Here is a 25,340-nt window from a genome sequence, read left to right on the forward strand (position 1 = left end):
GATGAGTCAGAGAGTACAGCGGCTGCGCAGTAGTAGGCCCAGAATTTCCTCCTTGCACACACGAGGCAGCATGCATGCGCAGTGTGTATACGTAGAGCATGCGTCTTGCATCTCCCTTTTGTCATTCGAGAAGAGTCGTGTGCCGCGGTCAGTTGTGTACGTCGCTCACGTTTTTCGAGTGTAGCTCATTCATGTCAACAGAGGTAGCTGTGCATGCTCTTATAACATTTACTCTAGCGGGTCTCTGTTGAAAACAGCGCATCTTCAGGAAATACAAATAGGCAGAGACCGTATTTTTAAAAGCCAGACAGTAAAGCCATGACCTGTTAGGCCAGCTCATACCCTATGCACAAAGCTTCTAGTTAATATGCAACTGCATCAAGGTCGCGTGGTTGTCGACTGAAGGTGACAGCTTGCCGCGGTATAGTGGGAGTGTGAAATGTGCTGCGCCTGTCAACTCGCTTGGGAAATTACTGCTGCTAAGACTGCAACGTCTTCCCGTACGGTGGGAGGTTGTCTTATACTCTAGAAGGGAAGCAGGAGGACATATTTGTAGAAAGCCAGTTCGAAGCCAAGAATGTGAATATTATTCGATAGATCCATGGACAAGAAATGGAGGAGATCTATTGTAGAGATCGGGAGCAACACCTAGCGCAGCGACTCGACTCGGCAACATCAACACGGCACGTACGGATTATTTGAGTAAACAAACCCGACGAGGGGTCATCTTGTGTGGACATGCCCGTTTCCTCATCTTCCTTCAAGCTGTACCATCACCATCACCATCACCAGGAGCAAGCAGGCAAGATGAGGACTCTGTTAGTGTTGATCATCTTCCTGCATGTTGCGGCTTTGTCACGGGCGGTGGTTGGAGCGAACCCCGGGTCGCAGCGTAAATGCCCCGAGTCGTGTTCATGCCAATTCGGTGATATCAAATCCATTGAATGTACCCGTGGAAATGACATGACAACATTCTCCACCGATGGATTGGATAATACTACCGTTCACGAATTCATGAGTCTGTAAGTTGATCATTGTTTTTCTTAATTTAATCATGATATATTTTGCTTCCCTCTTTGTTTGTGTTGGGGGGGGGGGGGTGGAGCATGCAGGGTAACGAACGAAATGAAATGTCACTGTGGTCCAATGTTAGACTAAAAGACTTGCAATCGCAAGGTTAGGTTGTGGGTTCGAATCATACAAAACTAACCGCTGATTTAACCATGACTAGACTATAGAAAATTAAGTGTTGTCGAGTTTCTTGAATTGTGCACTTCATAATCATAGATGCTTAACCAATAGGATATGAACAGGAGATATTGGCTGTGGATGTTTATATCCCCTTGTGTGGGTTTGCAGAGTTCCCTTGATGGGAAGAGATGGTTTTGTTTGAATGTCTTTAATTCTTTAACTGATTTCTTTTGGAATATTCCCGATTTCGTGATTTTCTTCTCAAACAAGAAGTAAACCTGTCATATCAAAGGGAACGTTCACATTCTGCAAAAACCTTTACCATGGTATCTGGTGACGCACAGAGTCTTCAAACCTCCTCAAATTGTAAACATTGCAGATGTTCCGGGTCTACACCAAGGGGAAAACTCTGGGCTGCAAGCCAGTTTTTAGGAATTTCCACTTTTCCTAATATATCCCTTTCTTGTATGTTTTTTAATTACCACCCGTGTGTAATAATTATCATCGCGTGTGAAAATGAAACTGTTTGAATTTGAAGATTTCCTGTTGTCAGCAACGGAGGACACTTAAAGTCACCTGGAAATAGAACTTTTTTCTTTCAAACATAAGAGTATATGCTTACGAACAATAAAACAATTTTTTTTAGTAATTGTTTGTCACGATTTATATGTTTAAAACATATATATATAGTTGTTTGGGGGGCTGACTCCGCCTACCCCTTTTGTGACGTCAATCGAGGCAGACTTTGCCTGCAATGCGTATAGTAAACACACGTGCAAAGTACATGTATGTCCAAGTCGTGAGTTGGTACATTTCAAGAAGTGTTTTTCTGCATTCAGCAGCAATACACCTGGTCGGCATTGCCGGAAACAAAAAGAGAAAAAAAAATGCAATTGTGTTTACTCTACGCATTACAGGCAAAGTCTGCCTCGATTGACGTCACGAACAGTGCCCTCTCGGGTCGGGGTCTACTCTTAAATTTGTAAATAACATAAGAACTGATTTTTTAAAACCTTAGTTAACTGTTTGTTCACATTCCACTCATCATAACACATATATTAGTGACAAAAGCTTTAATGACATTAACCACATTTCTCTGTCATAATTCACATTGTAAATTATGCAATTAATGCATCAAGGACAAACAATGAGTGAGTGTTGACCCGAACCGACGTATGGATGACCAAAGGTGTGTGGGTGCAAAAACGCATAGGCTTGTTGATTCCCTACACGCCCCACCCCCACCCACGTATGCCTCGAACATGAAAGTATAAACAATGCTTTCACGGCGAAGGGTAAAATCAAATCGTATGACACTTAGTTTCTGTCTACAATTTCGCCCCAATTTTAGAATTACTGTTTGTTTTGAGATCACGTATAATTCCACCTGATTAAGGCTTCTGATTAAAGAATCAACATAAAATAATAATTATACGGATTACTATAAGCTCCAAGGCTGTTTACGTCTCCAATGCGCATAGAAGGCATAGTGCGCCTTGTCCTACATGTCCAACAACATTAGGGCCTATACAATAGTCGTATGACTCGTGAAAATTCAACAGAGAACGTTCTCACCGCTCTGTGGACATTCCAAATGTGGCTCTATTGGTGTACACTATTGGTAGTTGTCTAAGACCAGTCTTCTCACTTGGTGTATCTCAACATATGCATACAATAACAAACCTGTGAAAATTTGAGCTCGATCGGTCGTCGGAGTTGCGAGATAACTATGAAAGAAAAAAACACTAAATTGTCACACGAAGTTGTGTGCTTTCAGATGCTTGATTTCGGGACCTCAAATACAAACTTGAGGTCTCGAAATCAAATTCGTGGAAAATTACTCCTTTCTCCAAAACTACGTCACTTCAGAGGGAGCTGTTTCTCACAATGTTTTATACTATCAACCTCTCCCCATTACTTATTACAAAGTAAGGTTTTATGCCAAAAATTATTTTGAGTAATTACCAATAGTGTCCACTGCCTCTAAAGAAAACCCTGTTCTTCAACACAAAAACCACACTATGTGGACATGGTAGGTCCACATAGTGTTTCAAGTCCCTATAGCTTTTGTGGACCTATTTAGTTACCATGTCCACACTTTCGCGTGTAGCTTCAAGACACACCCTCACATTATTATAAATATTATTTATAATTACTGGACACTTTCTTTATAATCAACTTAACTTAACGAAATAAAAAAAAACGTAATATAAAGGCCCATTTTAAAAACAAAACAATTTATTTGTAACTTTGATAGAAAGAATTACTATACTATCAACGTTCGTGTATTTACCCCCCCCCCTCTATTGTAATGTCACAATTACACACGCTTGCACTTTACAATAATTTCACTCTTATCCGGTCACTACCCTGCACCTTTGTCTTCACCTTTTGACAAGTCATAAATCAAAAATAATATCATAACTCCAAATTTCTTTGCCAACAACATATAGTTGCCAGGTAACTGATAACCAAGTATTAGTCCGCGAAATTTGCGGCTTCGGGATCGGCGCTCGTCGATAGCGAGCTTCGATGTTATTTCATAGCGAACTTCGATGTGTGTTTGTTTTTGGTTTGCTTGGTTATTTCACAACGCTGCGTAACTGTTTTTGATTTAAAATCGGTTGATTTTGAGTGATTTAAGGGATTCCATCTTTCTTTCTTTTGGTTCAGGTTTTACCTTCACCATTTAGTAGTTCTTCGTGGTCCCCCCCCCCATTTCTCAGTATTGTTCATTTAATGCTCAAAATAAAAAGATACGCCTCTCTTCTCGTGGAAAAATTAAAGTGCCAACTTTGACGAATTTTAAAAGTGAGGACAACATCCATGCGTTAGTTATAGGCTTAAACAACAACACCATTTTCTGTGCTGTATTCTCTATGCTAACCGACACTAAAGCGAAAGCGCCTTCTTTAAATCCACGTTCGTATTTTTTTTCCTAAATGTACCCATTCTTCCACAAGAGCCATCGCTATACGAGGTACCGATGGCCCTTCTCTCAAAATAATTTATTTTCTTTAAAAACAATTGTTTTATGACTTGCTATTCTATACTTAAAAGAGAAACAATACCAACTCGGTTCTCGATGGCCCTCCGCTAGAACCTAGACTATTTTCTTCAAAACCATTGTTTTATGACTTTTGTTTACTTGAGTGAAAGATAAATAAACCACATTGATTCTTGATGGCTCTTCGCTTAAAATAAATAATTGTATTCATCAACAATTGTTTTATGACTTGGTTATTTACTTGAGTGAAAACTATACCAACTCAACTCTCGATGGCCCTCCTTCAAAATAATTTATTTTCTTCTAGGACCAATGTATTATGACTTGCTATTTTACCTGAGTGAACAAATAAATAAATAAACCAACTCGATCCTTGATGGCATTCCGCCAAAAGAAAATTATCGTCTTCAAAAACAACTATTGTTTGATGACTTGCTATTTTTATACTTGAACAAATAAAAAAATAAAAAATAGACCTACTCGCCGATGACCCTCCGCAAGAAACTAAACTATTTTCTTCAAAGCCATTGTTTTATGACTTGCTATTTTATACTTAAAGACAAAAATAAATAAACCTACTCGGGTCTCGATGGCCTTTCGCTCAAAAGAAATCATTTTCATTAAAAACAATTGTTTATGACTTGCTATTTTATATAAAAAAATAAACCAACTCGGTTCTCGGTGGCCCTCCACTACAAACTAAACTATTTTCTTCAAAATCATTGTTTCATGCCTTGCTATCAATACTTGAACAATAAAAAAAAAAAAAAATAATAAACCTACTCGATTCTCGATGGCCCTCCGCTCAAAAAGAAAATATTTTATTCAAAACCATTGGTTTTTGTCTTGCTGTATTTGCTTGAGTGACAACTAAATGAACCAACATATTTACTTGAGTGAAAAAAAAATAAACCAACTCTCGATGGCACTCCTCCCTAAATAACTTCCTTCAAAAACAAAATAATGCTTGGTGACTTGCTATTTTAATAGCAATACTTCAGTGAAAAAATAAATACACAAACTAATAATCAATCAACCAATATTTTGCATCATCATTGTCCACATGTCATCACCTTGTGTGAAGTCGAGCTCGACACATTAAAGTTTACATAGGTGTTTGCAAACATACTTTATTGACCTAGATGTGAATGATTTCATAACGTAACCCTGTGACCGGGGTGAGTATATAAATACCGGTTATTTCATAACTCATGTATAAAACGTGATTGTAAACCACACCTTCTGAGTTCACAGTCGAACGTTCCAAATTGTGTTTATTTGTTCAAATTCCTAACGTTTTGATTTTGCTTCACTTGTGCTATTGGCCCACATATTGAATCCGTTTAAAACAGTATTGAGGGAAGTTAAGATGAGTGTACACTGCGAGTGTTGACATAGGCCTACTTGACGAAATTGTTTTCTGAAGATTTTTTTTAAAGACACTGCACACCTCTGGTAATTGTCAAAGACAGTCTTCACAGTTGGTGTATCTCAACAAATGCATAAGATAACAAACCGTTGAAAACTTAAACTCAGAATTGGTCGTCGAAGTTGCGAGAGAATAATGTACAAAAAAGCACCCTTGTCGCACGAAGTTGTGTGCTTGCATACGTTTGAATTCGAGACCTCAGCCGAGGTCTCGAAATCAATTCAAATATTTCAGTGAAAAATTACTTTTGCCTCAAAAACTACGTTACTTCAGAGGGGGCCATTTCTCACAATGTTTTATACTATAACTATGTTTTATGCCAACAGTTCTTTTGAGTAATTACCAACAGTTTCCACTGCCTTTAAATATATTATACAGTAGTGGTAGAGCTGACAAAATAGTCGCGGATCGCACTGTTCAAAAACCTGTGAAAATTTAGGCTTAATTTGGTTGTGCAAATGAGGAGAAAAATTGCAATGACCATGCACAATTTTCAGCATAATTTACCAATGTAAACACATTGTCATTTCGGTTGTATCAACCGAAAGCAGATGTTTCATTTCTTGAGGTTCTCAGAATGGCATACAGTTTCCAGATAATGACTTCATTTGTGTTAATAGAGTGAGATGTTTCACAGTAAAAGTGTGTTTTCTTTTTTTTTGTTTTTTTGTATCAGTAAGCTTTCAGACCCAAATTACACAATTATGTCATTTTTCTTTATGCCGTGTACCAATTTTATACAATATATCTTTAAAGCCCTCAAATTGTGGCATTTTCATGGCAACCGACTATGCTTTTCGGACCCGTGGGACCCTGCCGTAGCTGTTCCGGTTTGTACCCACCACGACGAATGTATTTTTAGGGTTTTCATGTTGTTCGATTTATGCCAATACATTACAACGAAACTGGAGTTCATCAACATGTGCCTTTGGATTTAGGTCAGACGCACTTTGTTCGACATAAATTGACGTCATCATCCTTCTGTTTAATCAAACGTACTGATTACATCCTGTATTGTATGTTCATCTTCAATATTTGTTCTTCATGTTTTATTTTCAGTTTCGTTCGGGATAATTTTTCGATGAATGTACCTAATCCCCGCTCAGCTGTTGTTGTGTCTGGCTTGGAAAGCGTGTGTTGGTGTTACATTGGATGCTTGCCCGAGCCACCTCAGTACAGTGTGTGGCTTTAATCACATTGCTGGACTACCTTTCATTGCTTTCCCGCGCTTTATAACTATTATAAAACTTCCGATCATAAAGACGAACAGGGTTATTATAACATGCAAGGTTACGTGTTATGGTGTTACACAGCATGGATTGCACACTGGTGTTTTGTGTACGTGCCGATGAATGGGGCCCATCCGTTGCTGCATTATGGTCGAGTTTGCCTATTGATTAGCGCTTTATAGCCAGGGTATACAAACTAAAAGAGGACTCCAGCGTGTATAAAGCGCTACTGTCCGACCTCGAAATTGTAAGTTTGTTGTCTGATACACATGAGGCATTTCCGAGACACACGGCTTATCCTTTTCTTTCAATGAGGCGTTTCATTTAACTGTTCACAATCTGCAGGCTCATCTGCATTTGTCCTTGGTAAGGTGTGGAATCTCTTAAAGGAACCACTATACTCATGTTATTATATTATAACAGGTTTGTGCAGATGCGTGTGTGTGCAAACAAAACACTCTATGAGAACGCCTCCCTTAAAGGCTCTGTACCTTATTGGTAATTACTCAAAATTATTATTGTTAGCATAACAACTTACCTGGTAACAAATAAGCAATGGAGAGCTAGGATAGATCTTTATCACGGTGTGGCCATCTTGATTGTACTACATTTCAACTCATTGTAACCAAACTGAGGCTAGACGAAATAATAGTCTGGTGCCATGTTGGTGTGCAGTAGTATCCATTACTGTTACTGGAAATAGGGAACACAACCAAGATGGTGGCAGCACTACAACGGTCTATACAACATTGTGAGAAACGGCTCCCTCTGAAGTAACGTAGTGTTTGAGAAAGAGGTAATAATTCTCACTAAATTTTATTTCATTTTTCTCTTGCAACTTCGATGACCAATTTTAACAGGTTGGTCATTTTATGGGATACACCAAGTGAGAATACTGGTCTTCAACAACTACCAACAATGTCGATTGTCTCTAAAGACAGTGGACACTTTTGGTAATTACTCAAACTAATTATTAGCATAAAACCTTACTTGGTAACGAGTAATGGGGAGCTATTGATAGTATTAAACAATGAGAGAAACGGCTTCATCTGTAGTAAAGTAGTTTTCGAGATTTCCACGTATTTGATTTCGATACCTCAGAAATAGATTTGGAGGTCCTGAAATAAAGCATCTGAAAGCACACAACTTCGGGTGTTTTTCTTTCATTTTTATATATGCAACTTCGATGACCAATTGAGTCCAAACTTTAACAGGTTGGTTTTTATGCATAAGTCGTGATACACCAAGTGAGAATACTTGTCTTCAACAACTAACAAAGGTGGCAAGGCCTTTAAAGGACCCGCAACTCAAGTAACAGTATAATAGGTTTGTGTAGATGCGCGTGTGTGCAAACAAAACACTATTATAAGAACGCCCATCCTAATACATGATAAGTCTCAAGGGTAAATCATCATTGGTTTTGAGGAGTGCATTATAATGCGTTTCAGTTTACTATTAATATATTAACACGACCACCTGTTCATATGCACAGCCCAACGCTCATTCCAGATGCGTCGTATAAGACCAAGAAAATGGCAGATGAGCTTCAAACGCTCCCTCAGTCCAGAGAAAGCTCCCTGAAAATAAACCATCTTTCCATGTTCTATGGTTTGGGGTAACACCACGTGTGTATCTATACGTACTTGTCATAGAGATTACGTTCTTTCGAGATTTATAACCTGTCTACCTCGGAGTATATTTTGCAAATTCTGATTCCATGTTCTGATGAGCAAATTTGAGCAAAATCCCGCTGGTTGTTTTATGTTGAATTTAATTGTAAATATCTCCCTGAATGTTGTGAACAAAATGTCCTTGTTTATTGTTAAAGGTGCAAATGATGGCAGTCATGTAGGTGCATGTATAATGGATAGATGCAGGAGAAGCGACAAAAATTTGTGAAATCTTAAATCTCCCTTTTCCCCCAAAAACGTTTTCCCTTTTATGCTGAATGTAATTCTACATAACCACAATTTTTTTCTTTTTTTCTTGGGGGGGGGGGGGGGGGCGGGGGTGGGTACAAAATCCATGATTGCAAAATGTGGCAGCTCTGTGCTACGGATTATTAAACAAGAGAAATGAGGTCAATATGAAATACAACAGGGTATTAGGTTAATCAACTAAGCTAGACGTATAAGTGTTATTCAGGATGATTGGCACCAGTCAGTGGAAAGGTTGGCAAGTTAAACCTCCCCAAATATTTTCGATGGGATTTAAACGTAGAGCAAGAATGGTTTAACCTTATATTACCCAGACGATATTAAAGCCACTGTACACCTTTCTTGGTAATTGTCAAACACCAGATATTCTCACTTGGTGTATTCCAATATATGCTTAAAATAACAAATCTGTAAAAATTGGAACTCAATTGGTCATCAGTCGCAATAAAAAAAATTGCAAGAGAATAGCGACCCCCCCCCCCCCCCCAAGAAAAGAAAAAAAAAAAAACAAAAAAAAAAACCGCCGTTGTTCCACAAACTTGTGTGCTTTCAGATGCTCCCACAATAAATCTTCTTGTTTGAGTGAGAAAGTGCACCTTTTTCAAAATCCATGTTCACTTTAGAGGCAGCCGTTTCTCACATTGTTTTAAACTACCAGCTCCGCATTGATCGTTACCAAGTAAGTGTTTATGCAAGTAGTGTCCAGTGCCTTAAACATAAAGATCACTCAGACGAGGCTCCCTCTGAATCTGGTGCTATGCATGAACATGTAGTTTGTTTCGCTACAGGTCATGCCCTTTTGTAGAGCTGACAACTCTCCATGGTTCTGCGGAAAGCGTCCCGAAACGAATCTTTCCTTGTTCTGATAAACAAATTTTAAAATGTGAAGGTGTCCTGCGGTCGCATACATACAATCATTACCTCGATGTTTGATGCAGGTTCCGTCCTTGGGTATGTCTATTGTTGTTTGCTGACTTCCATTGTTTTGGCTGGCTAATCAGTGATAAAATGGGTTTTATATTATGTGCTCAGGCAACTTAGACTATCAGGACCCGTTTCATGAAAACAATGCTTAACAAATGAATATGCGTGGGGGATACACATTCAACTGGGACCTTTAAACAAATAGAGTATCAATAGGGTTCCCGGTTGGGTGAAGGACCCCAGTTTGAAAGTGTGTATAAGCCCAACTGGGAGCCGTTGCCAAACGTAAAGAGGGACAATGGGATGTTTCCAATTTACAAACGGGACCAATCACCTTGCTATTTAACTAGTTAGTCACCTTTTTTGTATAGTCCATTTCATTGTTTCATGTTAGATATGGATGCTTTAAAGGAACACGTTGCATTGGATCCGTCGAGTTGGTCTTTGAAACGCGTTCTTAGCCGTTTTTTATAAAATGCATATGAGTAGAAGGATGTTGTAAAGGTAGAATACAATGATCCACACAAACATGCCTCGAAATTGCACGGTTGTCCTTTTACCTCGTCGACTAACACGGTCGGCCATTTATGGGAGTCAAATTTTTGACTCCCATAAATGGTCGACCGTGTTAGTTCGCACAGTAAAAGGAAAACCACCCATTTTCGAGGCAAATTTGTGTGGATCATTGTATTTTACTTTTAAAACATCTTTCCAACCATATGCATTTTATAAAAAGAACGGTTACAAACGCTTTTTATAGACCAACCCGTCCGGTCCAAGGCAACGTGTTCCTTTAAACATACTAGCCAGCCAGAGAAGTGTGACCAGCAGAACACTGTATGGTATGGTACAGAGGCAAATATGGGGTGGCGTAGCCTTTTGTCGAGGCCTTGCTTGGACAGCTTGGTGGTCTCCCCTTCCAGTCGCTTGGGATAACGGCTCTACGAAGCTGTCCAAGCCGCGCCTTGACAAAAGGCTAGGGTGACACTACATTGTTACGTGCATGCAGCAGATGAGCACAATACATTTGCCCGTCACAGATAGCATCTGACCGTTGACCAAATTGACCGATAACAAACAGACAGTGAAGTTTCCACAGTCGTACCACGACGGACCGAGGATGAGGGGAGCACTGATCAGAGCACTGCAGACTATTTCATCAAAGTTTGGCAAAATGGACTGTTGACTTACTGGTCTCAAGCTTTCTACATGCGACTGGGGAATGTCAAATTAAAATCCAACTCTAAATGAAATTTTATAAGGTTAGGACCGTATGGTTAAAGGCATACAAGTGGCACTTTTGGTAATTACCCCTCAAGTTGATGACCAGAAAACTGACTTGGTAAAGGGCACGCTGGAGAGCTGTTGATGTTATAATACTTTCTTAGAAACAACCCCTTTGAAGTAATAATAGTTTAAGAGAAAGAGGTAATTTTCACCCGAAATTTTGATTCACAGGCGTCTGACTGAAGAAAGCACACAGTTCTACGCAGAAAGGTGTCTGTTCTGTCTTTCATTCTTTTCTTTCGACTTCAATAAACTTGTCAACATGTCACATTTTGTTATTTTATGCGTTTATGTTAGGATAGGCCTGCACCAAGTGAAGATTACTGTCTTTGACAATTACAAAAAGTATCACTATATACCATGCCTTGAAATAGTCTTTGTACGCTTCTAATAGAGAGGTGATAAATCAACATAATTAGACTAGGAAATCCACACTGTTGTCTTGGCAAGGACTTTTCAATTAAAGATAATAAACACGTTTTAAAGCACGTGCTTACGATAATTCGTCCATTTTGCTGTCTACGGTAAAACAACACACCTTGAGCTCGCCGGGGTGTGCAGTGTAAACTAAAGAGACGTGCATTTATACACACTCGCCTTGCGCAGTGACGTATTTCCGGTGTCGTACATACACGGTGGATTGCCAGTGGAGTGGCGCACTTGAGCGCCCTTTTTGATAAGTACAGTGGCCGTCCGGAACCATGTGCGTCACTCAACGCAACATGGGACGATATCGTGTCCCGGTGAAGGTGATTACGAACGCCTACCTATTGTACAGTGTCAAATTCTATACTCGTACCTGAGGGTTTCGTGTTTCTACTTTATTGAATGAAATTAATTATAATGTGAAATGAGATACATCCTTATGAAACTTTGTGTTCACATTCTTCTAGTTCAAGTTGTTGATTACTATTGCTTGTTTCTGTGAAACCGAGGAAAGTGAACTTTAATCTATGGCCCTTTTCGAAACCAAGGCTCCGACTTTCGTCTGAAATCCTGAGCGCGTAAACGCAAAGCATGCGAAATTGTCAAAACAACCAGAAACATCGGGTTTAACCCCTATCGGGTCCACGAAAATGTGTTCCTTTTTTTTAACGTACATCTCAAATCTTAGTACACGGGACCTCTGGTTGAAGCAGAAAGTATTGCGTAAAAATTTCTCTAAGCTGGATATAGGTCACAAATAGTACACGTGACACGGTATTTTGGTCAATGTGTTGTGCCGAGCTGCTGGACTGTTGCGTGTCTGACTCCTACAAACGAATTCACATTGTGACATTTTAACAATTCAAGTGGAACGCACGGCCGATAACTTCTCAACTAGTTGCGAAAAGGGCACATCCGTCGATAACAAAGAGGCAATCTAGAATCAATACGACGATGGAGAGGTGGAAATGTTTCACAAGATGGTTGAAACATCAGCCGTCCTCATCGGCATTCGGGCAACATCTTGTGGCTTTAAGGTTTATGTTTTCCGGATGTGGCGCAAATGGATTGCATATTATTGAGCTACACTCAAGTGCTCATTTATGGGTCAATTTGACCCGGAATCTGTATCAAAGTGATCCTTAATGGGTCGAAGTGACGCAGAATCCGAGTTATAATCCCATTTTGTAACCATGTGTTCGGGTCATTTTGACACAGAAATTGGCCAGGGTGCCATCCGGAATGGGGGTCAACTATGACCCGGAAGTTTCTTTTTGATAGAGTGGTTAGGAGCCTGATTATCTGACGTCACACTTCGAGGCTCGTGAATTACGCCAGAGAGTGGCCTTGAGCCTACGTCAAAATCCTGATGGTCACGTGGTACGTTGGTCTCGCATTCATACGTTTGCGTTTACATGTAAAACATAATGAAATGAATGTACATGTACTGTGGTATATGTACTATGTGTTTCCAATGATATCGCTGGTTTTGTTAAACCCAATACATGTACCTGTTTTGCAAGGGACCAGTCTATAAGAAAGGCATGCTTCGCATACCACCCACTTCGTTTTGATTACACCAGTGAAACATCTCACGTATTATTTACCATACACAACATGTATTTACCTGAAGTTGTCTCAGTGTTTGTCAATAATTTGTTTTGGCAGCAGAAGTTCGTAATTGATTTATCATTGCAATTGACGGCACACAAAATACTCAGTAAATATACGCCAGCATAAATAAAAGGTACTTCATTGTAATTAATGTTCTCAAATTGTAATCAAAGTTCACACTCATCGTTCTTTGACCCTTAAGGTACCCACCCACACTTAAAGGGGGAAAATACATGATGGCAAGTTGAACTCAAAGTTTTTAAAGATTGAAATACAAACTTTAAAAATTTAACATTCATCCCATTATTGTCTGCGGATTACTATTAAAGGGTTCCCATTAGTTCACAAATCATAAAACCCCAAACCGCATTGCTTCTTTTTTTGTTAAACTGTCTTCTCGATTTGATTAACATTCCTGCTGGTTTTGACGGGTGCATGAGCTAATTGAAGGATTGGTAAACCATTGAATTTTTTTTTTATCAAAAGACTGTGTCATATCTTGCCTCTAATGAAAGTTTTTTAAAACTAATTGCGATTTGCGATGGTCAGGGCCCAAAGTAGCTGTCCTGTAAAAGCATACCAAAATTACGCTTACCAGAACAAAGTTACCTGCCAAACTACCATGTCACTGGTATCCTGTTCATTTCTGCTTAGCAGAAGAATGGTTCAGCAGTATTCCTTCCGCTTAAGAAGGCTCTGATTGAAATTGAGCCGATGTCTTTCGCGGATTTAAGAATAGCGCTCATCATATTTATCAAATCGAGACAATCCAAACTTTACCGATTATTATAATGGTTTGATGTCTGTAACTGTATAACAAATTACACATCGATCTTCGAAGCCTCGGGTGCGGTTCGAAAACCGAGTAGGCCGACTTTCATTCGATAAGGTTAATTGTTTTGCTGTAACAAAACTCCTAAAATGTTATTTTCAAGAGATGAATTTGCTCGTCATATAACACTCTTGTGACTTCTTATTGTCTGTCCGTCTACCTGTCTGATTGATTGTCTCTCTTCACAAAACTGTCAATGTATAAGGCAGTTAATTTATGCCTGTGTCTTTTGCCCATCATCTTGTTTATCGGATCCCTTCTCTTCAGAAGACACATCTCCGATTTCTCAAGATCTGCTGGATTTCGTTTGATTGTAGTACCGTTCAAGTTTGTGTAATCGAATTCGTCGTTGGACATAAATTAAGTTTCTAAGCTGACATTTGTAGCAGATTTAATTTCCGATGCTCTAAGACATTTTAGATTTGTTCCCCCTTGTAGGGCTACCGTGGAATATCATGTTGCTTGTATAAAAAGAGTTTCCTAGGCTCTCGTCAGGCGTGCAATTTCGTTTCGTTGATATATAAACGAAGTGATAGCCCGTCTCAGTTTTATGTTTTTTTTAGATGAGTTGTAAGACAAGACCCTGCGAGATGGGAAAGCTTTTGAAATGTCGCCTCACCTAAACAATAATTTGATTAGATTTACTGTCACTCTTTGCCTGTGCGGTTTTCTTTTATGACCTAAGTTGGCACTTGTTCTTAAGAGTAGGCGCTATTTCACTGTTATTGTGAAAAACCGTGGAATTGTCAATTTGATAAGACTGTGTGAGGGATCGGACACTTATTATTGTCCTTTATTTGTGGGATCTTGAGTGAGTAAACAGGGCCCCATTCCATAAGTCTGTTAGTGTTAAAACAGATAATTTTGCTTAACAAATTAAGCTAAACAAAAATTGCGAAGTAACCGAGTTGCAGCAACGAGCAACTCGTTCTAACGCGAAGTAAGACTAGTATAGTCCTAACTCTTTGTGAAATCGACCCCTGGTTTACTAAAGTGTTAATTCAAAAAGCCCATGAAGAACCCCCACCCCTCACCCCTAAATGAGATCAAAAAGACTAATGTTATGAAAAACGGGTTAGAATTTTGTCCGGGGTCGATGTCTCCCGTGGGGCCTGACTCATTTCTTGGTCAATATGACCTTGAATATGTGTCAAAGTGACCAGTTATTGGGTCAAACTGAAGCAGACTTTGTTTAAGCTGCTGTTGGGTTAGGATGACCCATTCATGGGTCGGGTTCTCTTTGGCACGCTGAACCCGGGATTTTAGAAGGCAATCTATAGAGAAGATCCTTGAATACACAAATTGAAATTCCCTCTTAACGATCGTGCAAGGCTAATTATAGGCCTACATGAGTAATGTAAACAGTTGTAGTAATTAATTGCAATAACTTCCAATGCCCAAAAGAGTGGCTGGAGGGCCCGTAAAGATATCAAGAGCGACAGAGTCACATTTGTTAACTAATTTGATCTTAATTGTGTTCATACTATTTATTTGAATTCTTACGATATCTGGCCACTCTAATTAGGGATAGGGACAAGTCACCGGAGGCCGTTAACAGGCGACCGTTCCATGCAATCTCAAAGAAGAGAGTTAATTCACAACCAAATGTTCATATTATTTTTTCTCAGGGATCGTAATATATGACATTAATTGAAAAACTACTCATGCGCAACCACAGTGTTCCTGCAGCATACACTGCAGTTGGTTGTCTATAAGTTGCCCCCCCCCCCCCGTAACAAGGCACGTATAATTCCGCATGTCCTATTTAGTAAAAAGAAAGAATGATTGTGCTAGTTTCATAATACTTCATTCAAGAGATCTGTGTGTTTTCTTGTCTTTCAAAACTGTATGTTGAGAATACAGTCATATACGGCAATTATATTACATGTTCTAGTTTTGTTCCGTAAAAAGTTGCGACAACGGAGTTTTACTGAAACGACTTGAAACCAGTCTAGCGTACATGGATCAATGCATGACGCAAAACAGCTTCATCATTTGCGGGCATTATTAATTACATTTACCTGTTTTTCAAACCAAGTATATAAGACAATAACAAGGTCCGATGCGGCGACCGTCGAATTTGTACCGTCCCACGAAATCGCGACTCAGAGTCGCCAGTGGTTATTGTTTGTCGATGGATGAGCATACAGGGAAACCAATTATTCTCGTGTTCTTATTTTTTTTCGCGCCCATTTTGTCGATAAAAAGCGTAGGAATATTGTCGAGTATCTTATACCGATTTGACGGCAGTCTACACCAGACCGACCCACCCCCTCGATCTCTAATGATCATTACTGGTTAACATGAAGGAGCGACTTCTAATAGCTTCCCACGCATAAAACTTTCGAGTGGTCTTCGAGAATTTACGGCCCGTGTAATTATTAACTAGTACTGGACATATTTTAATGACGAGTAACGAGTAATGGTGAGAGGTTGATAGTATAACACATTGTGAGAAACGGCTCCCTCTGAAATAATGTAGTTTTCAAGAAAGAAGTAATTCTCCACGAATTTGATTTCGAGACCTCAGATTTAGAATTTGACGTTTTGAAATCAAGCATCTGAAAGCACACAACTTCGTGTGGCAAGGGTATTTTTTCTTTCATTATTATCTCGCAACTTCGACGACCGACTGCGCTGAAATTTTCACAGGTTTGTTATTTTATGCATATGTTGAGATACAGCAAGTGGGAAGACTTGTCTTTGACATTTACCAATAGTGTCCACTGCCTTTAATAAAATTGTTGGACGTCATCCAACATTTTGGATGAATCTGTTATAGAAAGAATAGCCAGTATTGGCCAAACTGATTGAACACGAAGACAATACGCACTTGTAGATGTTCACCATTATACCAACTCTGCCATGACATTAAACAGCCATGTCTCCACCCCCCCCCCCCGATTCTGTACGAATAAACCAATCGATCCCATGTTCTGATGAGCAAACTTGAAAATCTTGCTGGGTAGGTTATATTTAATGCACTGCATTCATCCAGCAATATGAATTTCAGATGTCGACTGAAATTTTGTTGTCAACCTTAATATTGGAAACATGGAAGCACGAAATTGTATACGATCTCTCAAAATCTCCCGGATCACAACTGACTCGTGACTCGGATTTGGATCAGAATTTACCCCGATTCGGATCCGAATTGAGCGGGATTGGGATCAGAATTTACCCCGATTCGGATCAGAATTGAGCGGGATTCGGATCAGAATTTACCCGGATTCGGATCAGAATTTACCCGGATTCGGATCAGAATTTTTTACCCGGAATCCAGATTCCGGATTTTGGGTGGCCTGACCCATTTCTTATTCGGGCTAACCCGGACAGTAGTAACAATTGGTTTTGAACCATTTTGATCATTTTGGGGTAATTTTTTAGTCACATTCCGGAACACGATTGACCCCAAAATTGGCCATGCCCCGTCGGATCCTAAACCTCGGTCAATTTGGCCGGAATTTTTACAGAATGTAGAGGGTTTGGCCATGATAGATTTGATGGATCATCATACACACACAGAAGCTGTCTGTACTGCTGTCTGCCCTTTCTCTTCAAACACATTCTGACGAAAGAGCAAAAAGACATCAACACCCCTATAATAACAACATTTTTAAAAGGGTGTGTGTGTTCTACCTTATGTAACCGTGTATAAACACAATAGCTGAACACAATAGACATATGAACATTCCACATATTTTTATCCTAAGGCTTATAATACCATAAATAATAGGTTGATGATATGTTGATTGTGTTGTCAGTTATATAGCTGCATACAGGCACGTGCAATTGCCACAGCAACATAATTCAGAACAACATAAAATACACGAGTTTGGCCTTGGCTGGGTCATGGTTCGCGCATAAGTTATTGGTTAACAGAAAACAATCCACCTATTTATTTAGTATTTATTCTGAAATTGGACACTAAAGGCACTGGACGCTACTTGTAATTACTTAGAAAATTGTTAGAGCATAAAAAACGTATTAATTGGTAACAATCAACCGGTCATAACACATTGTGAGAGGTAATTTATCACTTAATTAATAAAATACTTCAGCTGAAGTATTTTATTATGCATCTGAAAGCACACAAAGTAATTCAACAAGGGTGTTTTTTCTTTCATTATTCTCCTTGCAACTTCGATGACCAAATGGGCCAAAGTTTTCACAGATTTGTTATGTTATGTTTATGTTGGGATACACAAAGTGAGAACACTTGTCTTTGACATTTAACAAAAGGTGTCCAGTGCCTTTAACATAAACAACAATGCACAAGATGCAAGTGACTAGTGTTGCTATTGTGTTGTCGTCCCAAGAGGCCAACTTGTTGTTTTCAAACTGAAAAATACAAACACGTGGTAGTAGTGTATAGGTCGTCAGATAACACTGAGCATGACATTCGGGCAGTGGGCAATAATGACAACTTTGGGAAAATGTTATTGTAACAGCCGGGGGCCGACCACACTGATAAAGTTCTACACATTTACCAACTATTTATTGACATTATATCAAAGCAATTCGATATCAGTCATCCAAAAAAACCAACGAAGCTTCACAGGAGAAGGGATCGTATTCATGTTAAGGGGTGTTGAAAAGAGAGTTTGATGATACTGTCCCAAACATACATTGGCAATACCGTTGTACTCGCTGTATGTGGGGGTCCTTCAACAACAGCTTTCAAGACAACCTGCATGTAGATACAGCGAGAAAGACTGAATTAGGTACGGCCATAGCACTATGGCTTGACCATGAGTCTCGCAAGCTTGTTATGTAACAGCTAGATTTATTCACTGACTATGGCCTTGGTGCTAGATTGTAGGGGATTGGAACTGCATTATTATAGCCCGTAGCTGATGATGTGTAGTCATATTACTACTATTAGGCGTTTCCGTCCAATAACCTCGAACAACGTGTACTGCATAATATACAGGTTTAAAAATTTAACGCATGTCATGCACCATGTAATTATTGTACGCTGTAAATTTACTGAAGGATTATACTAGAGACTTTGCCTGTGCATACGGTGTACATTTGAAGAACATAAATAAAACATTAGGGGGAATTATTTTTCCAACTAATTTACTGAAGCCTAAATTGTCCAACAGCCTACGTGGGGGTTCACTGTTTGTTCAGTAATGATTGCACGGCACTGCGTCTTAATTATAGGCCCAGTTCCTTATTCACGGCTCATTTAGTACGTGCTTTGCTTTAAAAAGTAACTCGCCTCTGTAACACTGTTAGTGAATGGTTAGTGTTAGCAAGTGGTGACAATAGGTGAAATGCAGGGCATGCATAAGATATTCTTATTCTGTCTGTCTGGGAAAACAAAATAGTGTCTTAAAAAAAGTTGTTTTTCAACCCGTAATATTCACTTGCTGACAGATATCCCCGTATTTGTTTATAGAAGACCAGCGTCTTTCCCTTCGAGATACACACAGGGTTGGTTGAGCTTACAAAGTAGTTGTAAATAGTGTTCATGTTTTGTGTGATAAACAATATACATGAAATAATGACTTTGTGAAAATGTGGGCTTCTTTCGTTGTGTATAAGAAAATACAGGAGAAAATAGTGAAAACCGTGCACAGAAAAAAGAAGAAGAGTTTTCAGCATGTAATTTGTCCTTGATTAAGTTGTACCAGATTAGGTTTTCAGATAGGCTACAGTTCCCTCGAACATTAATTTTAAAATATTCCACAGGAAAAAAAAAATTATAATCGTATAAACTTCATAAATTTAGTAATTTTTCAGACTAAAACTACTAAACGATGACGTGTTTTAACCTTAACGATCCAGTGAAATTCCTTTAAAAACATCGTTGTTTTTTCTTCCTCTAATTTTAGCCGGGATTTTACAGACGCTGTTTCTTAGCCTTGCATCACGCATCAACAAGTCTATTTTCGGACGTAAGGGGAGAATTGGCAAACGAGAAGGGGATTGAAAACATAAAGTAGATGGAACTCCGATGACAATGTAATCATATCCGTTCGGAGGATGGCATCATTTAGAAAAAAACAACAATTAACACACAACGCCGGATGTATTTGTGTCTGCGTGTTAACAGGAGAGGGGCAGTGGTGTGGGATGGGGGGGGGGGGGGGGGGGGGGATGGGAGAGGAGGCATGACCCCCTTCTCATTGTAATTGCGATTTGAAACCCTTCTGTAGCAGAAGTCTTTGTGACTTTACCTTCAACTCTCTGAGGTGTCACCCTCCACTTTGCTAACTCCACTGAAGCCGAAAGGCAATGCATATACTCTTCTCTCTCTCTCTCTCTTTTTTGAATTTTTTAATTTTATTTATAGAAACGTTGTAAGTTAATTGTTGGTATTTTATTAGAAACAACAGAGGCACATGTGAAATATTTTAGGACTCTGGACTCTGATTATGGGTAAAACTGACCAATGGGTCACTCTGATCCATAAATTGGTTATACTGACCCAGAAGTTGGTCATACTGACCCCAAATGGACCATACTGACACATAAATGGGTCAGTGCTCTATGTGACCCCGGATTTACGGTCACTTCTGACCCGGATGATTTGAGAGTGTTCATGTTTGTATCGCATGTGAAGATTGACTGCTTTTTCCTCAACGCAGTGCCCTATATAGCATTCGCAAACCGAAATATTGGGTTATGTTAGCTTTGTTGTCATCATATTAAACACTATTTTTGAATATTTGTGTGACATTATTGATTTTACAAACCGTGGCCATCTGTTTTTGCTTTAAACTTGTGGCTTTCAATAGTTTTCAAACCTCGGTTGACAAAAACTCGGGCTGTAGCGAGTTGCAGGGCGTGTATGTTCGGCTATGGCCGTTGGTGGCAGCAATTTCAAGGGACATTTTCAGCGATCCGGACGTATAGCCACTGCCGGAATCCGTTAATTTGGAAATGGATTGTACATGTACATTAAGTTGTAAACACGTCAACAGATATGCACATTGAGGTAAACAACACACACACATACCTCTTAACAACATTTTGTATACCGAATGTTTTGTGAGTGTCAAATTTGCGGTTTGCGTAAATTTAAAATTTATGATTGCTTCTGTGGTCTGCACTTGTTCAATGTTTCTTGTATAATTGGATGGTGTTTATCGAGAGTCAACCATACGATTTGTCAAAAAAGTGCATTACCTTACGTTATAACCCTAGGCAGAGTCTTTGAGAAAGTCACTGCTAAACGTCAGGGCATCATATTGATATCATGTAGCATTTGAACCATTCATTTTGGTCGGTAAGGTAGTTTGCATCAGTTATTCTATTTCCCCATACAAAAGTACGTATCGTTGAAGCCAGTGGACACTATTGGTTATTGTCAAAGACCAGTCTTCTAGCTTGGTGTATCTCAACATATGCATACAAAAAAAAACTGTGAAAATTTGAGCTCGATTGGTCGTCGGAGTTGCGAGATAACTATGAAAGAAAAAATCACCCTTGTCACACGAAGTTGTGTGCTTTCAGATGCTTGATTTCGGGACCTCAAATACAAACTTGAGGTCTCGAAATCAAACTCGTGGAAAATTACTTCTTTCTGGAAAACTACTCCACTTCAGAGGGAGCCGTTTCTCACAATGTTTTATATTATAACACCCCTTGCAGGTATTCTGCCTGCTCATTGGTTTAGAGCGCGTCACATGCCATGTCTTAGTTTTGCTAGACGACGGCCGTGTGATAGTGCGTCGGTTTGCCATGCGCTAGTCCGAAGACTAGCACACGGCGTGCAGTACCCAGACGTCCGTTGTGTGTACGAGGATGATAAATTAATAGTCTGTAACCATTTCGGATTGCACGACACTACATGCAGCACAGTAAAAGTGTTTGCAATCTGTACATGCTGTATTCGCGTCGTCCGTGGATTGTAGCATTCAGGTCTGTAACTTAATACTAATAGTACAGTATTTAGACATGTTTGGGGTGTTATAAAACAAATATTGACTGCTTTTACTCGTGCAATGGTTAAAAAGTATGACTCCCCGTAGCGTTCTATTTTCGTTCCCCTCAAAGTATAATCAGTCCAACAAGTGTTTATCAGATGCAAACTATCTTGGTTTGGAATCATTTCAAACTCTGACCGAGTTATTCGGTGTTACCAATTATTATTCAATCAGTGGTTTTGGATAGAGAATGCTGAACTTGATGCGTTTGATAACGTTACCGTAACTGGTTTTGAGGCTGGGCCAGCTTTGTATCCCACCATGAACCCGTATCCGTGGCTGGGTTATCTTGAACCGATAAAATGGGAGTGCCGGTGTGGCGGTTTCAGTCTTCCGCCGTGTTCAGTTTTCCGGGTGACGTAGCCGGACATTTCACCACGTTGTTGGAACAGTTTAAGCTTTCCGGCGTGTTCAGTTTTCCGGGTGACGTAGCCAGACAAAAATACAGCCGCGAGTACCCTGGCGAGTACTGTAGTTCTCTCAGTGACCCCAAATTGTTTATTATTACGATTCTTTTCTGTTTAGTCACATTCTCTTGCCCCATCTTTACACGTATTCATGCGTACAGCTGTAAGCAGGTCACACTGCTTGTGCCACACCAAATTCTCTCATACGATCCACGCGTTCGCCGCTCGTTGTACTCGTGGACGCCGCCATGACTACAGCTACCGGAGAGTAACATGGATGACTCAATACAGCACTAAAAATTGACTACTTTTGCTTGCTGTGCGCAGGCATCGCATGACGTAATGTTACCGTATTTGGTCATTCGGAAAACTGAACACGGCGGAAAGTTGAAACCGCCACACCGGATTGATAAACCAGAGAGGGTGGTTTCCAAAGGCATTTTCGCTTGACGTAAGCGCGAAATTCCCTGCTTTCGTTATAGCGCCGACTCTTTGCTAACGGTAAGCAGAGCCATGGAGTTTGGCCCTGGAATGTTGACATCTGTGAAAGAACAATCTTTGTATAAATGTATATTTGGTTTGCGGTAATACCATGTGTGTATCTACTTGCCAGGTAGAGTGTTCTTAGAGAACCGTCTTGCTTTATTCTACTATGTATAACTATGCATAGTATACGAACTGTCGACTATCAAAATTATAGCGCTTGTCTAATACGCGATTTGCCTTCGAAATTTTAAACCGAAAAACTTATTATGTGATAAGTCGCCACAATTTGTTACGTACAAACCCTTATAGGCTTCTGACGAATGCCTAATATTATGCATTATTCATATTTTTTTTAAGGATACAAACAACCTTATGTTGTGCACAACAATGTGACAGCTCAGAAACTCACTTATGTTCAGCATGACCGATGATGACTAAGGCCGTCTATTAGTAAAATGTTTAAATCCGTTATTATTAGGTAAAAAATCATCAATCATCGATAGATTATTTTAATATCCGCTGTAAACCCTGCATTAACATTCACCACTCAAAAAAACACTCGTCTTGTCCCTACAAGGCAAACATAATGCGTTGACACACTATGTTAAAGGCACTGGACACTTTTACTAAAAAATGATTGTTAGCCAGCCTCAAAACTTACTTGGTTTGGAGCAATGGAGAGCTGTTGGTATGGTAAACATTGCGATAAACGGTTCCCTCTGAAGTAACGTAGTTTTTAAGAATGAGGTAATTTCTCACTCAAGAATGATCAAAGACTGAAGGCCTGAAGCCTTTTATTAGACCTGAAGCCTTTTATTACGCACCTGAAAGCACACAAACTTGTGCAACAATAATTGTGTTTCTTCTTTCATTATTCTCTTGCAAATTCGATGACCAATAATCAAATTATTTTCGCACATTTGTTATTATACGCATGTCGAGATACACCATGTGAGAATACAGGGGTCGATTTCACAAAGAGTTAGGACTCGTCTTATCGCGAGTAAGGACGAGTAACTCGTCTTAACTTAGGATTAATCTTAAGGTCTGCATGCTACAGTGCAGGGTTGGGACTCGTCCTAATAAGTCCTAAGATAAGTCTTAAGTTATGTGAAATTGACGGCTGGTCTTTTACAATGTTTTAACCAAAAGGACTAGTGCCTTTAAACTGTACATGCATAAAAATATGAACGATGAGAATGTGAGAATACAGGGGTAGATTTCACAAAGAGTTAGGACTCGTCTTATCGCGAGTAAGGACGGGTAACTCGTGTTAACTTAGGATTAATCTTAAGGTCTGCATGCTACAGTGCAGGGTAAGTCTTAAGTTATGTGAAATTGACGGCTGGTCTTTTACAATATTTTAACCAAAAGGACTAGTGCCTTTAAACTGCATGCATAAAAATATGAACGATGAGTATAGGCTCAACGACCAAACACCCTTGAAATAACGTGGGGGCGAAGTGGTCTTATAAGTATAAGGCCACGGGGACGGTACACAACAACCTACGTGAAGAACGAAATGACCTCAAGATATTGTACTCTTAATGTATTTCAAATCTCCCATGCCAGACAGATATACATCGGGTAATATAAATGCCTATTCGTCGGAGTTGGTGTAATTGATTTTCTTTTTGTAGATCTCCCCATTCCAATTTCTTGTTAGGTGTTTATTGATGGGGGCCATCCATCATACACTTTGCTCATCCTGTGGGCTTCAGGGAATTCATGTCAGGATCCGAAAGGCCTGAATCTGTTATTAGGATATCTCAAAAAATTTCACATTATCGTTTACGATAAGGAGAATGGACGAGAAAGTGTAGATTCGTGGATAGAACGTACGATACAAAGGCGACCACGAATCTACACTTTAGAGTATATTCTCAAGCGATTCTCTCGTAACGAATCTACATTTGGGAGAAGATTCGCACCGGATTTACAGTTAAGTGTATTATTAAAGTGTATCGTTAAAATAATTTACACACTTTCATGAGTCACGCAATTTAATTGTACAAAATTGTAGTTTCATGAAGAAAGGGAGAATGTCCCTACAAAATTGCATTGTTTTGATACCTTTTGTTAACCACGTTTTATTGCATAACATGCATTCCCTAGATTTGTGTACTTTAGTTTACCTGTAGAAAGGAGTCAGTTCAGCCTCATAAAGTTACAGTCGTCAAGTTTTTGCGAAAAACATTGAAAAGCACAGAGCAGTGTTTTCATGAGAGTTGCATAAATCCGCTGTACATGCTAAAATAGAGACCAAAACTATTTTTCGTGAATTTCTCAAAACCTACTATACTCCTCAGCAAATGGGGACCTTAAAACTAATATTCAATTTATGCGTTTGTAACTTCTTAATTCAGCCCTACGGTCAGTCCAGACACTTTTTAATGATCATTGCCAAAGATTTTCCAATTAAATATGCAAATGAGGGTCACGTGGTTAACTAATTAAGAATAAAAATAAATACATTTTAAGTAAAGTATATGTTCTGAGCTTCAATTTGGTATAATAAACGCACTCTTTCGTATTATGGTTTGGGAGATAAGGCTTAAACAAAAAACGTTTACAAATTAATGCTTTGGTTTTCTTCCAATAAATATTTTTACTGGTCAATAGAGGTCGGTA

The 25,340-nt window shown here is 39.3% G+C and overlaps 1 protein-coding gene across 1 annotated transcript in view; it reads left to right on the forward strand.

Annotated features, from left to right (window-relative positions):
* Nucleotides 1-738: 738 nt before the first annotated feature.
* Nucleotides 739-25,340, forward strand: part of LOC117295662 (NT-3 growth factor receptor-like) — an 88,123-nt gene continuing 63,521 nt past the window's right edge. Inside the window, exon 1 of the mRNA XM_033778373.1 lies at nt 739-1,022. Coding sequence (XP_033634264.1) covers nt 739-1,022 — 284 coding nt within the window. The remainder of the gene's footprint in view (nt 1,023-25,340) is intronic.

The sequence above is a fragment of the Asterias rubens genome, chromosome 10 (genome assembly GCF_902459465.1).
Source record: "Asterias rubens chromosome 10, eAstRub1.3, whole genome shotgun sequence".
Classification (NCBI taxonomy): Eukaryota; Metazoa; Echinodermata; class Asteroidea; order Forcipulatida; family Asteriidae; genus Asterias; species Asterias rubens.